The sequence below is a fragment of the Manacus candei genome, unplaced genomic scaffold, assembly GCF_025592945.1.
Source record: "Manacus candei isolate 608988 ecotype Guabito, Panama unplaced genomic scaffold, ASM2559294v1 h1tg000065l, whole genome shotgun sequence".
Lineage (NCBI taxonomy): Eukaryota > Metazoa > Chordata > Aves > Passeriformes > Pipridae > Manacus > Manacus candei.
In genome coordinates this window covers 7,799,981-7,815,327 of record NW_026138113.1, presented here as the reverse complement: position 1 = coordinate 7,815,327, position 15,347 = coordinate 7,799,981, and the positions used below count along the sequence as shown (strand labels likewise).

At 42.1% G+C, this 15,347-nt stretch overlaps 1 protein-coding gene across 2 annotated transcripts; it reads right to left on the bottom strand.

Moving 5' to 3' along the window:
* Positions 1 to 2,735: 2,735 nt before the first annotated feature.
* Positions 2,736 to 15,124, bottom strand: CCNE1 (cyclin E1). 2 transcript variants are annotated; one of them, XM_051805894.1, is made up of 11 exons: positions 14,979 to 15,124; positions 14,791 to 14,881; positions 14,553 to 14,621; positions 8,134 to 8,276; positions 7,921 to 8,056; positions 6,963 to 7,109; positions 6,060 to 6,155; positions 5,556 to 5,690; positions 5,359 to 5,470; positions 5,116 to 5,273; positions 2,736 to 4,242 (listed from the first exon to the last, which is right to left on the bottom strand). In XM_051805894.1, the coding sequence occupies exons 1-11, from the start codon at positions 14,990 to 14,992 to the stop codon at positions 4,120 to 4,122; spliced, it is 1,224 nt and encodes a 407-aa protein (XP_051661854.1). In that variant the 5' UTR covers positions 14,993 to 15,124; the 3' UTR covers positions 2,736 to 4,119. The 2 variants fall into 2 exon arrangements, with proteins under 2 accessions (XP_051661854.1, XP_051661855.1); XM_051805895.1 differs by lacking the exons at positions 14,553 to 14,621; positions 14,979 to 15,124 and adding an exon at positions 14,314 to 14,500 and having other exon boundaries at positions 14,791 to 14,872.
* Positions 15,125 to 15,347: the final 223 nt, after the last annotated feature.

Sequence of the window (15,347 nt, the reverse complement as noted above, 5' to 3'; positions counted from 1 at the left end):
GCTGATGTGAGGGCAGGAGGACCAGAAGAGGGAGGAAGAGCTGTGTTGGTTCCTGCCACAGGCAGCACACAATGGAGCTGCATCACCTATTTACATGCCAAATCTGAGCAAAAAATCTCCCCAGAGAGAATACAAGCTGACCTTGGCCTTGCCAGCAAGGAGGAGATGGGCTTAATTCCCAACAAATTCAAGGCTAGACAAGGTCTGAGCTAACCTGTGTTATTTCACAGTATATGCTGGTGTCTCCCTTTTTGTGAGGGGAGAGGAAGTTTTGGAAGATAAGGATGAGTAATCTGATGCGTTAAATGCTTGTTGTTAAACACCTAGAGGAAGCAGTTCCCAGAACAGAAGATTTATGCCAACAAACAAGGTGAAGTAGGTCCATCCAACGTCAACCTGTGCACTTGCCAATCCCCTGCTGCACTGCACATTGACCCCCCAACTATTTGCTAAGACTTTTACCTTGCAGTGCCCTGACTGGGTGTTCCTTCCATTACAACCTGGAAGAAAGCCCATTGTAGCCTTTGGCAACTCCCAAGCTAACCTTCAGGTGCCCTGACTCCTCCCCCAGGAGGGGATGCTGCTGTAACTTGCCCAGGGTCCAATGTCACAGCCTGGTCGAAGGGAGTGTTCCACCCAGCCTGAATTCAGGCTGCTGCTGCTGGGAGAGAAGGCAGCTGTGCTGAACAGGAAGACAACAGCACCCAAGAACAGAGGGAAATCCTGAGAGCCTGCAGGACCTGCAGCTCCCATGGGCTGGCTGCTTGCCTCCACCTCGTGCAATCAAGGGTGTTACAAACCCCTTGTGTTGTAATTCCTGACAACCAAGAGGAGATGCTGACCTGAGACCTAGAAAGGGACAGACAGCCAGAGAGAGACCATCTTCTTTCTTTAGAGCAGGCAAGCTATGCGGAACTATTTCCATGAACTACTGTTAGGTAGCTACAGCACTTAAAACAGCAGTCTCTGGCAGACTCACAGTGGGAACTGCCACACCTCCATCATTTGTGCCCACCAGCACTCCTCCTCCCCAGCTGCAGCCTCAGCTCGCTCATTTGGGGCCATTTCCTTCAGTACAGACACAGCCACCACCAGCTTCCAATTCTATAGCAGCAGTGATACAAAATTAGCACAGGGTTCATTTCTCTTGTTCGGTTTCTCCAATGTCCCCAGCTTTCAGACCAAGGTGAGGGTTTGATACATCGTTATGACAAACCTTTCAGGAGGAGGAAGATAATCATATGCCACCTGGGTTACTGGAAATTCAATTTACTTTGGAGCATGCTTTATGCTGGTCCGTAGCTATTAAAGAGAGACATTTTCCAGTTGGAGTGTGCAGCACTGCTCAGCTAAATTGCTTTCTCAGGGTTGCCCAGTGCCATCGAGCCTCCCTCATCACCCTGGGGCCATCCTCCCTTGAAGCCCCCTCCCACCTCTCAGGGTAACACACTTAGGAGTCAGAGACAGCTTGCAGGAACACATTATTTGATATTAGCTCATCTTTGCTGCACAAACTTCAGCCCAGTTGTAAACATACCAAACCCTTTTCCCTTACCTAGCCAGGCAGAATTGCCCCCTTTCCTCCCCCAGCCAGACTGGGCCAGGATCAGAGAGAATTTAGGAGAATAGGATCCATAGGCAAATAGGGAGGAAACTCCTTCTTAGAGTTGCTTGGGTTTTTTTCTTTTTTTTTTTTTTTTTTTTTTTTCCAATAGGGACAACTATCTTCCTTATAATCAGCTGCACTGTTCCTCCCTAAAGTGTTTCTCAGCCTGTGGTAACTCCTGCATAATTTTTTTTAAGCTATTGTAGAAAGACAGAACCACTCTCAGACAGACACAGTATCCATGTGTGTTGCAAGACAACCAGAAATGGAGATTCTTAAACATGAGATTATAGAGAAAGTAAGAAAATAGCTCTCAAGGTAAGTCACCCCACATGGAAAGTGCTGCATCTCTGGCATGTGACTGCACTCTTACCTGGGAAGCTGCAAATCCCTGATCTCCATGCTCGGAACAGACTGCTTCCCATAGGAATAAAAGCAAGTCGACCCTTCAGAAAAGAAACAGTTATAAAATTAGCCAAATCTCTGAAGCAGAGATCAGATTTAGAGAGAGGCCTGTTATCTGAACAGTTTCATTCCTATGGATATATCTGTGTATCTCAGATCCTGATTTCCCACACAGCCCAGAGAACACATGGAACACCTGCATTCACTCTTGCACAGGTGTTAACTATAGTTAATATTTAGCATAAACAGGAAGTTAGAGTTCACCATATCTGTAACATTACTACAGATATGGTTTTTTAAAAGTTAAAAATGCAATCCTCATTTTTAGGATGCCAGTTACAATTCCACTTTTTTTGGTGAAACAGATAAAAGGGACCAAGAACTGAAAAGTGACAGCAAAGGACTAGTACTGAAGCTTGCCTGGTGATTTAGGAATTAAACCTAGAGACTACCTTTCAGGAGGGTCATTGTTTCCCCCACCCACCCCTATTTTGTGTTCTAAATTTAAGGACAAAGTACCAAAATGTGTCTTGACAAGTTCCTTCAGTGTTACAAACTTTTTCAGTAATTGACAAATACATTTCCTTGTCTAGGACATGTAATTCTGAGAAATTAAACCCTAACCAGCATACTTGTTCAGCTCACATTTACACTTGCTTTGTTAGCACAGAACTTACAACCATTCATTGCAAGGAAAAAAAAAAAAGCCAGCAGCACCAAATAATTTGCTTACCATTAGTTACCATAGGCATTTTTATTACATTAAAGCTTTAACATTTATCAGAATATTGGGTCAGGGAGTAGAAAGGAGAATAACAAAAATATAATAAAAAGCAGGCTTGCTGGGAACTAATGTTTAGAAAAACTAACCCACAACAGAGTAGGAGCTTCCTGAAGTATTAAGTGTTGTAGCACCTAAGTTATCTGCAGCAGAGGTCATGATGAATCCTGGTAGTCTCATAACAGCTTTAAGTGTTGTTGAACAGTCCTTCAAAGCAAACACAACAAGAAAAAACAGGCAACCATTTATTTCTGTATTCCCCTCTTCTCCAGAACCATGGCTTTCCAGACAATGTCCTGCTAGGACTCCTGAGGTTCTCAGACATCGCAAAGGTCAAGGACCTTCCTGTAGAAAAGGTACACAGCTCTCCAGAATTTCATTTTGCACAGATGATTATGATTATTTTCACAGATACTATCCCAAAATCCCAATGTTTAAATGATTGTTATAAGAGGTAGACTCTTCCTGCTGATCACCTCTCACTAATCATCACAAAAGGGTAACAAGCCAGACAATGATTCAAGAATTTCCCAATATGCTGATGATTACAAGTGTGTTGTGGAAGGATTCCCCTTATACTTGTCATGTTTATTATCCCCTCCCTAGCCTCCTGCATCTGGCTAGTGGAAATCCAAGTAGCCCAACATGACAATTTTACCTTAGTATCCAAAACAAAAGTTTCAATTGATAAGCCAATAGCAGTAAATAAATAAAACAATAGTTACCACACTATTCATCCCCAACTCTCAGACTATTAGTGGTCACAGTCTGAAAAAACCTAAGCTGATCATAACTAAAAGAAAAATAAAAGTATACATAAAATCAGCTGTCTTAGACAGCATTTTTATTAAAAATGAATACACAGACACATAGCAGCTTTTACAATAAAAAGTTTTTTAAAAGGCATCAAGTTGTAAGCCAGCCATTCAAAAAAGAGGCTTTGAAATGTTGTCTTCCACAGCATTTTTTGCCCATTTGTCACCAGGGGACAGATTACCCAAAGGACAGCCTGGGACAGGAACTAATTTAAACTTCAAGCCCTTTTTCTGAACGGTTGATCAAGCATCACCCTCCGTAGCAGCATCTGGAGCACACTTCGGTGTTCTTTCAAGTGGCTGGTGTACTTGATCCATCTCTTTAAAAATATTTTAACATTCAATAAAACTATTTCAAATAGAGAGACTCTTCTGTCACATGAAAGCAAGGTTTCCTTTTCAGATTCCATAAAAGCTTATGAACTTCACTGGCAGCATTTCTGTAATGGAGCAGGAGTGAAAACCAGCAGAACAGGCACTTCAGCAAAACTGTTTGTCAACAGTTTCTAAAGTCATATTGATGGTAGTCCAGAAGACAGTTTCTTACTACTTTGTGGTGGTGTAAGGACACCAGTAGGGAAAGGTGAAGTCCTATTTTGCTCAGCCAATATGGCTTGTTTTGCTTGAGCTCTGTCCTGAAAGTACAGGAAGAAGAGAAAAAGAAATCTTTACTTTGGTATGTCTATGCAACAGATCAACATAATTCAGTGTTTCATAACTTGATAGATTGCCCATCTGGAAATGCATTTCTGTTTGTAACCCCCCTAACAGTAACTGATAAATCACATATAGTACAAAATAGTGACTTGTAGTTGCCTTGTAGTACAACTCAAAGAGATCATTAACTTTTGGAATCTGATCATTAGCATTAGGTATTCATAAGATACAAACACTCTGGTACCTTCAAGGAAGTAAAATCCAGAAACTGAACAGGACAAACTTTAACTTCTACTACAATTAGAGAATCCAATGAGAAAAACAGCCACAATAGCTAAGGTTAACCACAATTTCTTGGACAAGATTTTGATCCTCTGCAAGTTTCTCACACGAAAAACCACTCTTGCTCAACTGCTTGTCAACTACCACTGTCGCACAACATTCCCACAAGATCAGCCTCAAGTGATCAGTCTTTATTTTTCTCTTTATCATCAGAGAAGATTGGATTATCCGTATTTCCTATAGAGAAGGGTCTAACACACGGTATTTAAAATATCCTAAAGGGTAGAAATATGTTTTTGATTTCCAGGGTAATTATATGACATTTCAGATGAGAGGCTGAAACCACAATCCTCTTTTTAAACTAAATACTGAACAGGTCAGTCCCAAGACAAGTCTCTGTCCCAAGAAATCTGGAACTGGAGTACAACCTTATGCTTTTTATCATCCAATTACACTCAGCATCAATCTGATAATACTTCACTTAAGGTTACTGTATGTTCTAACCAAAGAAGAAACAAGACTTCAGAGATTTCACAGACAGATTTTTCCCCCATCACGATCATCCATACCAGCAAATCAAAGCTGTTTATGTGCGTCTGTATATTGTGCAAATCTTCGGGAGCTATTCCGCTAAAGTGTTTGAGTTTGGAGCTTCCTACTTCCCTCAGAGCCATCGCAAACGGGACCATCCATTTCACACATTCCTCTATCTCACAGAATTCATAGCCTGGAAGACAAGGCACATGCTTATCTGCCTGAAGGAAGACATAATGTTTGTCAGTACATCAGACATAGTTTATAAATGCCAGTACCTGAAACCTTCTGCATCAGCTCAGATGAAGAGAAGTGATACAAAGCAGAAGCTGCAAGTATTCCATATGTATATTCCAAGCAGCCAATATCCAGCACACAGAGATCCAAGAGCTACAAGACAATAGATGTTCAATGAGCATAGCACAAGAACACTTTTTTTCCAGGTGAAGCAGCATTTGAAGGAAATCAGTCTCACCTCTGTTATTTGTACAAATATTTGCTGAGGATACTGTGGCAGCATCACCTCGTAAAGCTCGTTTAAATATGCAACTTGCATGTAAACGTTTAGCCACGATACAACTGTCAGTGGATTTAAGTTCCAGTTAAGAGCCTGAAAGAGTAGACATACACAAGACTTCAGTGTCAATAAAGAGCTCCTAACTTAAACCATGCAACTTTGTATACTCTAGATAAAAAGTTCTAAGCCCAGTAGGTTAAGGCATCTTTGAAACACACTAATCAAATCCTCTCCTGTACCTCTTCCTGCTGACAGGGTCAGAGATCAAATCATTTTGTTAATACACACATACTAGAGGATACTTTGGATCACTTGTTACCTAGAGAAAACACTTTTCTAATGAATAAGAGAAACTGTACCTCTTAGCACCACATAACATTAACTGAGGTGCTCTGCTTTTAGTCTGATCATGCTATACATTTTAAAAACTGAAGTGGAACTAATTCCACTTTTAAATAGTACCTTCATAATAATCAACTCCATACTGATGATTTCATCTTCTGTACAGGCTCCATCTGTAACATAGGCAAACTGGTGCAACTTTGGTGGATAAATTTCCTGGAAGACAGGAGATCATGTATCTAACTTGTGGCATAGGTTGTAACTAGTCTCATCTTAAATTAAAAAAAAAATTTAAAAAAAAGAAATAAAAAGAACAGCCCACCACTGCTTCAACCTTTCAGAAGAGAGCAGGGGAGGGGAAAGAACCACCTCCCATTTCCTAATCCTGATGGTTCTCTTCTACCTTTAATAGACACAGATTTTTTGTTCATCATAGCCTTCAACTTTCACTTTGGATGGATCAGTACAACCTGCATTATGCTTGACTACAGCACCACTGTGACTGTATCATAACTGACATCCTGATTTTTTTAAACATCCTAAAGAAAAGGCCTTTTATCTCTTGCTTGAGAAGAGTAGATTGAAGAATAGATCTCCTAAATGACTAACAGTAAGAACTTGAAAAGCACTGTGTATTTTAATAGTTCAATTTGTTCCAGTAACTAAAAAATAGCTCAGACTACCATGCAGTAGGTATTCTACTGACAACAGAACTGCAACAAGTGGTCTCTGTATACAGCAGCCAGCTAAAAATTCATTTAGCAACAGCAGTCAAAACTTTACATTTATTCTAGCACTGAATTCTCTAATGAGATAAAACTAGCTAACATCACAATATAATTTTACCCACTCCTAAAAAAACAGGAGTGTTGAAAAGAAAATAAAGGTCTTTTTTTCTATCCCTCAGCTTAAAAAGACATAGCAACAAACTCCATAAAATCTGCCGAAACATGTCTAGTGTACAATGAGTGTGCTGTGTGTGCATCCACATTTTTATGTGTGAGTAAAGCTGGAGATACTTACCTCAAGCTTTGCTGCTATGAATAAAGAAGTGACACCAATAAGCTGCAATAGTGTTTTTACAACATCCTGTTGTGTTGCCATAAACCGATCAAAGAAATCTTGTGCTAAATAAAAAGTTTCTCTATGAAGCTTGTAGGCTTCACAAACCTGGAGAGACAACAGAGATTGCAAAGGTCAAGAGCAGTGTTAAAGAGTCAAAAACAGATGCTACAGATGTATTAAAAAAAAAAAAAAAAAGGACAAGATAGACATAAAATTCATATTGGCTTTCTGCTTCACTGCTATTGTGAAGTAACATGTTAACTAAGAGCATGAGTTAAACAGTTTCCTTTGAATAAAGATGAGTGCCACTACAGAAACTTGCAAGAAAAAAAATAGATCATAGAGAAAACCCTTTTAGGAAATGCAAGCACATGTTCCAACAGTGTCAGAACATTATTTCCTCATTTTTTGCAAAGATGCACCTTTCTAACATCTCAAAAGAGAAAATTCTCACGAGTACTTTAGAATTAAGAGATGATGCCACCAAGTCATCCAGACAGCAAAAAAGACTCACACAGAGAGGAGGTGTAGCACATTCCACATGTCCAAAAACCGATAAAAAGGTTGTGAGATGGATCTGATCTCTAACCTACCCCACCTTCCTTCTTACAGTGACTCTCACAATCATTTGTCCAACTTTTATCTGCAGTATGACCTTAAAAAGCTTACAGTGTGTTAGGCAAAAATTGATTATTATCCACTATCAATCTAAATGAATAACAGAATATATTGTCAGTTTGCAAACCAACTCAATACATCACATACTCTTTAAGTTTGGTGCAATTTATTGACAAAATTTAAGATGAATACAAGTATCTGGAGCTAAACGCAAAGATCATGAAGTGCACTCGTGACAGTTATTAGTGCACTTCAACAAAAGCACACTTGAAACACTCACAAACACAGGAAAGCTTACCTCCATTAGCCAGTCTAGAAGGATTGTCCTCATTTTAGGTTGTAGCTGAGGGTGCCTTTGCAGATAAAGTTTATCTCTCACATAGGTCTCTTCTTTGTTTATCATGTTTTTCCATACGTCGTCCCTGTTTGCCCAGCTAAGATAGATCAAGGTTTAGTCTTGAATCATCAGACAAGAGGAAGGCAGAGCAGCAGTAGAAAGCAGCACACTTACCCTAGAGCTGGTAATGGGGTGGCTCTGGTTGGAACAGCACTCAGATGTATAAAGCGAGAGTAATCAAGGCTAACTGGATCATCATCTTTATCCGGAGTAGGAATTAGCATATGGATATTCTCGTGAATGTTATTCCAGGACATCTAATAAATGAAATAGAAGATTTGACAGTGTGCATTTTTAGATACTAATTTTAGTTGTAAGTAGAAGAAAAGACATTGGCATGACACTATGACAAGCACTATGATTACCTCTTTAAACTGCACAGAATCACAGAATGGTAGAGGCTGCAAAGTCCCTCTGGAGCTCATTTTGTCCAACCCCCCTGCTCAAGCAGGGCCACCAAGAGCCAGTTACTCAAAAGCCTTCTGTACAGGGTCCTGGGCATCTCCAAGGATAGAGACTCTCCAACTTCTCTGGGCAATCTGTGCCAATGCTTGGTCACCCTCACAGTAAAAAGTGTTCCGTGATGTTCAGAGGGAACCTCCTGTGCTTCAGTTTGTGTCCATCTCCTCTTGTCCCATCACGGAAAAGAGCCTGGCTCCATCTTCTTTACATCCTCCCTTCAAATATTTATATACAATTGATACAACCTCCATAAGCCTTTTTTCTCTAGGCTGAACAGTCCTAGCTCTCCCAGCCTTCCTTGTAGGAAAGGTGCTCTGGTTCCTGACTCATCTTAGTGGACCTTTTCTGGACTCTTCCCAGTATGTTCCAGTCTCTCTTGTACTGGGGAGCTCAGAACTGGACACAGCACTACAGGTGTGGCCTCTCCACTGCTGAGTAGCTGGGTGTTGCTTGGAGTAGAGAAAGTTTGCAACTAAAGCTGAAGAACATTTACCCTGCTCTCCTTTTCAAGGACCACAACTGTTTCATGGAAGAATATCCAAGTCAGAGTCTCCTATTGTCATGCTGCATTTTGTTTTTACAAAAAACATACTTGCCCTCAGTTAAAGAACAAGCAGATGGAACTTTAAGACCCAAATGTGAGGTTGGGATTTCTGGTAAGGAACATGTAGATAGGATGCCTGAAATCACAGTTACATGTAAACCATCTCAGACAGTGAACACAGAAAAATAGTAGTTTATAGAATTTCTTACTTATTCACCTAGCAGTGTTAAAATAAAAGACCAAAGCACTTATGATCCAACTGTTTTCAGAATAAAGAAAGTGCATGTTAAGCAATTGCCACTAAACTATCAAGTTGACAATTTCATATGCAGAATTCTGCTAAGGTCTGCAAACAGACATCCAACTCTTCATCTGTCATGTCCTTTTACTTTTATTTGGACTAAAACTTAAGTTTAGGTTTGCTTTTTCTCCTGCCTAACTCAAACAAGATCCAGTTGTACATGTCACGCAGTTCCCCGGGAAAATACTACTTGTTTTATTTGCAGTAGAATACAAAGCCAGCACCATGTCATCATGCCTAAGCAAATTAAAATCTGGCATTTCTGCTAAACAGTGAGGTCAGCCATTTTGCTGCAAACTGATCTGTTCTGCACCACTAAAAGGACAGAACTCCCTAACAAGATTTCTAATGTGCTTTTTAAAAAATTAAAAAAAAAAAAAATCAGAAGAATCATTAGGTGCTAACAAGCAAAATACTACATGAAACTTTGCCTCTCACAAAGAAGCTTCCACACTTGATTCTTGCCCTGTCCTTCCTACAAATGACATCACTTTCCAGCAAAATGGTCACCTCCTGCACCAGCTTCAAAAACAGAAACCAATGACTTTATGAAACCAAAACCACATTTCACAGTTTGCTCACAGCTAAGGCTGCTTCTGAGTTACTGACACACAGATCAGTCCTTTTTCTTCTTAGAGTTCTGCATGCAAACCCAGCCATACCACAATTGAATCTGAGTGGGGGAAGGCAAGAAGAGGGAATAGAATCTTTATATTAAAAATTACAGACTCCTTACAAACAGAAAATTTGAATCAAAGTGTCATATCAGCATTGCTTTAAGTTAATTTTTGTCCTCCCTCCCAAGTAGACTTTAGTCACACTTTGTTCTCCAAATTGCACAGCAAGCCCAGCTGCCAACAGCCTTTGCAGAAGTGCTGTCTTATCAGTTAATCAGCAAACCAACAGAAAAGCAGTATATTATATAGTATCTATTTAAAGGTGCCTACTACACCAGCAGCTTCTGAAGGACCAGAGATCTGCTCCACAAAGTTCTCAAAGCTGACACCTCACATACCACACACAACAACAGTTACTGAAAAGATTTCACCACCCTCAATCTTCTATAATGAAATAGAAGTAAAGGTCAAGAGCCTTTTAGGTGTTATGAGAAGAAGGGGAAAACAAAGTTTTCGACTACATAATGTCACTTTACAAGACAACCAGGGAAAAAAATGCTATATACACAAAAAGTATATAGCTTAGCTAGAGACAATAAGTAAACTAATGTACAGGGCCCTCAAAAGAAAGAGGCTACTGGGGAGGGTGAAAGGAGTCTGAATTAGTGTAGGTGAAGGAACACCATAACTCTGGCACAGATTATGGCTGAGGGAATGAGCATTATCAGACTCTTGAGCCTCCAAAGCAGATTTAGCAAGACGTTCAATCAAAAGTGAAAAACATGATACCAAGAAACTGCATTACATCACACTGTAACTGTAAGGAAATAGGAGCCACCACTGAAAAAAAGAAACAATTTAAGATGGGGAGGGTGTAAGGAAACCACGAAGAACTTCCTCTAGGCTTGCACAGAGCCAGTTTGAAAGCAGGGACCTGTCAGAAAGCAAAGATGTTACCAAGAGTCTGTGCAGCCTAACAGAGGAAATACTAAAGTCCTGGGCTTATTTCTGAGGCAAACAGGAGCTAAAGTAAGATGCAAGCAAAAAAATCAGTGGGGAAAAGTGACTCTTCAAATCTATATGGAGCCCAGCAGGAAAGCTTGGCGACACTCACACTAATATTCCAGATATAGAAACAATTAATCGGAGATACAGGTTGGAGAAATCAAACTGAGCACATGAGAAGGTTCCTCAGGAGAAGGAGCACCAAGAAGGGCAGAAGGTAGGTGACATGAAGTCCATCAGAGCAGTAAAGCCCATACAGCTCTAAACAACAAAGACCTGAGAGTTCAGTAGTAGTTTTTTTTAAAGCTCAAACATTACCAGGCCTCAGTTTTCTGCAGCATGTCACCATTCACTGATACATCAAACATTCATAGAAACACATCTTAGGAGCAACCTTCAGGATATAGGACAGACACAAAACAGAGCAGCTCATGACCACTGGGGTCATTGCTTACAAGCCAGGCAGAGCCTTCAGTGAAGAAACCACTGTAAGAACACAAGCTGCTGAGACACTCGTGTGTCTCAATGTGAGCCAGGAGCCACCAGAAGCAGCTTCCACAGATCCAGGTCAAGGAGGGCAGCAGAAGAGGATGAAGATGACTCAGAACTGAATTCAAACAGCTAAGTCAGAGGATTTTGAGCATGAAAATCAAAGGCAGGGGAACAGGAGATGGACAGGCCTGTTTATCTCACCCTAAAAGCAGCACCTTGTAACAGAGACATCTGTATCAATCACTAGACCACAGCCCTAGTTTGCCCATCAGAAATAGTAAGACCTACAATTCCAGTCATTTTTCACTCACAGGATGCATTAGTTTGAAGTATTGGGTTTTTCTCTGCCATCGAAAGGGATTCCAGAATTAATAAACAGGACAGAGAAGAGCAACTGACATTATTAAGTTGTTCTAATTCTTTCTCAATGGCACAGGAGCTTCTACTACAATATTGTCCAGGCTCAAGTCAAGCTCTCAGCCTGGGTATTTACATTCCTTATTTGTTTGTCTGAACACTTGTAAGCTGTTTGTTTGCAAGTTTTGTTTTTTTAAATTGGATCTTCCAAAGTAAATATGCATTAGTCAAAGATATTTTCAAACCAGTTAGATGGAGTATTTTGACAACACTGAGATCAGATTCCGAAAAATATTTAGTGAGAAACTGATCAACACTATTTCCTATTACTCCACCTTTACACATGACAACATTAGTTGGTTTCATCTAAACAAACTAACTTCCAGATTCAATTCTCTACTTTAGATGGAGGTGGCCATGTAAGTTGTATCACAAGTGCACAGACTAATCTAGTTAGATGAATTTTGTTTTACACGGAGCCTTGGAAGTGTATTCATCCACAGAAAGCAGCCAGAATTAATATGAGAATTGCTAGCAGAATTACAGCAGTGCTAGTTCTCTAAAATCAAACACAGAATTTATGCAATATTCTGCTGTCACAGACCTGATGATATAGCCACCCTTCATCACATAAAGGGTAACAGCATCCTAATTAAGAACTCAGGCCTTATGTTCCACAGAAGCAAACTAATGAATTGACTATGAAGATGTCATAAAGTGGGATGTGACCATGATATTTTGCTTTGTGGATAAACTAGTGTCAGTAAACAATTTATTTAATGTACAAGTCATGTGGTATGGGCTGCAGTGGATTTATAGCTGCTTGCATTTTAGAATTGTCATGTCTCAACAGAATAACTATCACCCTGGCTATCATACAAGCCTGCTATACTGCTGCTGGAACCGTAAACATATTCTCATTAGTGGTCCATGGCAATTTATATCAGAGAATAGCTTGTGTCACACCATAGACTGAAGAGCTGCTGCTGTGCAGCCAAATGTTAGCTTTTTTAACCAGATCTGTAACAATCTGGCTACTTTGTCACAACAAAAAAACCCCCTTCTCTACGAAGAGAAAGATACACAGATACCGTATTATTTATGGTTTACAGAATCAAGGGGTCAAATCCCACCAGCATCCTATGGTTAACTCAAAAAATTCCCAAGTAAACATTTTTAATGCCTACCACCTAAATTATATAAATTTTAGCTTACCTATCACTCCTGAAGTATCACTAAATGGCTACCAAGCCAAGGACACAAACAAGAAGACAAAATTGGAAATCTTTATGTACTTTCAAAGTGGAAGGTCAATGTATGCAAAACATATTTCAAGTTGCTTTTCACTGTCTTTCAGGAAAAAGGTAAAATTGAGTCCCTCTTGAGATTTTTTCAATGCTACCTTATTATTATGCAATAAATATGCACTAGAAGGCCTTGCTCAGCTCAAACAGAATGAATCTTTTGGTGAAGGAGAAAGCCGTGGTGAAGGACAGGCAGCTCTTCCTTGTCAGAAGTGAGAAATTAGTTTAATATACTGTGCAAAAGAAAGACAGAAGGGAAGGAGAGATCCCCTCATTAAATGCTCACCATTTGAGCCCTGCTTAATATGTTGACTGATAACTAGTGTACGCAGTTGCAACAAGCAGAGGCCATTCCAAACAATGATGCCCATCTGTTATGGTACCACTTCAGTCTTAGAACTTCCAGCTGCCACTTCTGTTTAGATGTGCCACATTATGCACAGCCTCACTACCAAATGAGTGCAGCCTGCACACCCTGGTCCTGACTTTTGCAACTTAAGTATCACCCTGTGTGTGCAGTGACGGGCTGAAGTCTCAGTGACAGTGACTGAGCGAGCCTGTGTGTGCATGCAGACAAAAAAAAGGAGGGGAATAAACAAATAAACCTCTTCCAGAACACAGGCTACTCTGTTTTATTTAGAGCGGGCATCTCAACATACATGCTTTCAATACCACACACCAACGTGGCATGCAAGACAGATACCAAAAGCATCTCTGTTTTGAAGAGTACAGAAAGAACATAAAGGGAACTAGAGGACACCCTTAAAGGTGGTTTTCACTTCATAACTCAGATCATTCCAAGTGTTTTACTGAGAGAATTGGCAATGGTCATTATCAACCTCCACTGCAGGATTGATTTTCACCCGTGACTTTACAGAAATTATCCCTTCATTCTACAGGGAAATGAAGCTTATTTTACCATGTCATTAGCACCTAGAATACACTTCAAAGTTCTAATCAGGAACTTTGTCAGTATAACGACCCCTGTCAATGGGAATCTTCACTCTGCCAGGTGACAAAGTGACTGCAAAGAGAACCATCTCAAGAGATGATTCTGTTTACATGCTTAAGTGTCTCCTGTCCGGCCAGCAAGCTATATGAGAACGACTGTACTTTTCCAGCTCTCTAGAGAAGTCAGGGCAGAGTAGGCCTAAACGCATAAAAAGACTTCTCTCAAGTGCACCCTTGCAATCCCAGGACATTTAAACATACCTAAGTATTATCATGTTTCAGACCAACACACCAGGCCTTGTCTCTTGCAAAGACTCCAAAGCAACGTGCATGAGCTGAAGTGTTTTGCAGGCTCCATCACCAGGGCCTACAGTCCCCCTTGCCCACTGCTATGCACCATGTGGCAGCTGCGTACATGTTTCACCACGTCTGCAATAATAACGAGGCACTGCAAAACAATAACAGGGCTAAATAAGATTACCAGAAGCCAAATCAATTACCTGGTTTGCACACTGCTTTTTTCTAGTCAGCTCCATCTTGGCAATTTCTTCATCGGGATCCTGTAAGAACTACAAAGAGCAGTATATAATTTCCGGAGCACAAACTGCGGGACCAGCAGCTGTTGGTCCCCCAGGGGCACATCCCCGCACCCCCAGCGCGGCGAATGGCCCCGCACCCCAACAAAAGGCGGCGAGGGCCCGGGCGCAGCCATGGGCAGCGGGCCGGGCCCGCACTCACCGTGGCCACATCAGCTTTCCTCTTGCGGGCTCGCATGGCCCCGTCCCCGCCGCCGTCCGCCCTGGCGGGGCCCTTCTCGTCCGCGCGGTCACTGCCGAGAGAGGGGGAGCTGAGCGGCCGCGGAATCCTCGCGGGGGTGCCCGCGGGGCGCTCGGCCCGCAGGGCCGGGCCCGGCCCGGCACACTCACCTCTGCCGGCGCATGGTGCCCTCCGGCCCGGCCGGGGCGAGACGCGGCGCCCACAAAGGGCGGCGGAGGCGCGGAACGGGCCGGCCCCGCCGGCTCCCCCCGCCCGCCCGCGCTGCGCTCACTCACCGCCGCGTCGGCCCCTTTCGCGGCCGGAGGAAGCGGGTGCGTCGGCGGGTGGTCGGCGGGTGCGGGGGGTGAGCCGGCGGGGCAGGGCGAGGCGGGAGCGCGGGGCGGGCGGGCTCCGCCGGGCGCCTCCTGCCCCTCACGGCGCGGCCGCTCCGCTCCGTGCGCGCAGCGCGCGCCGCGCCCGGCGGGACATTTAAACGCGCGGCGGCGGCGCGGGGCCGCCCCCCCCCGCGCACGTGGCCC

What these genes read in the sequence shown, in the direction of transcription:
- CCNE1 (XM_051805894.1), bottom strand. An exon ending in TGGAGTTGATTATTATGAAG is followed by an intron (nt 5,691 to 6,059) that starts GTACTATTTAAA and finishes CTACTCTTTCAG; the next exon opens with GCTCTTAACTGGAACTTAAA. An exon ending in TAAACAGCTTTGATTTGCTG is followed by an intron (nt 4,243 to 5,115) that starts GTATGGATGATC and finishes CTGTACTTTCAG; the next exon opens with GACAGAGCTCAAGCAAAACA.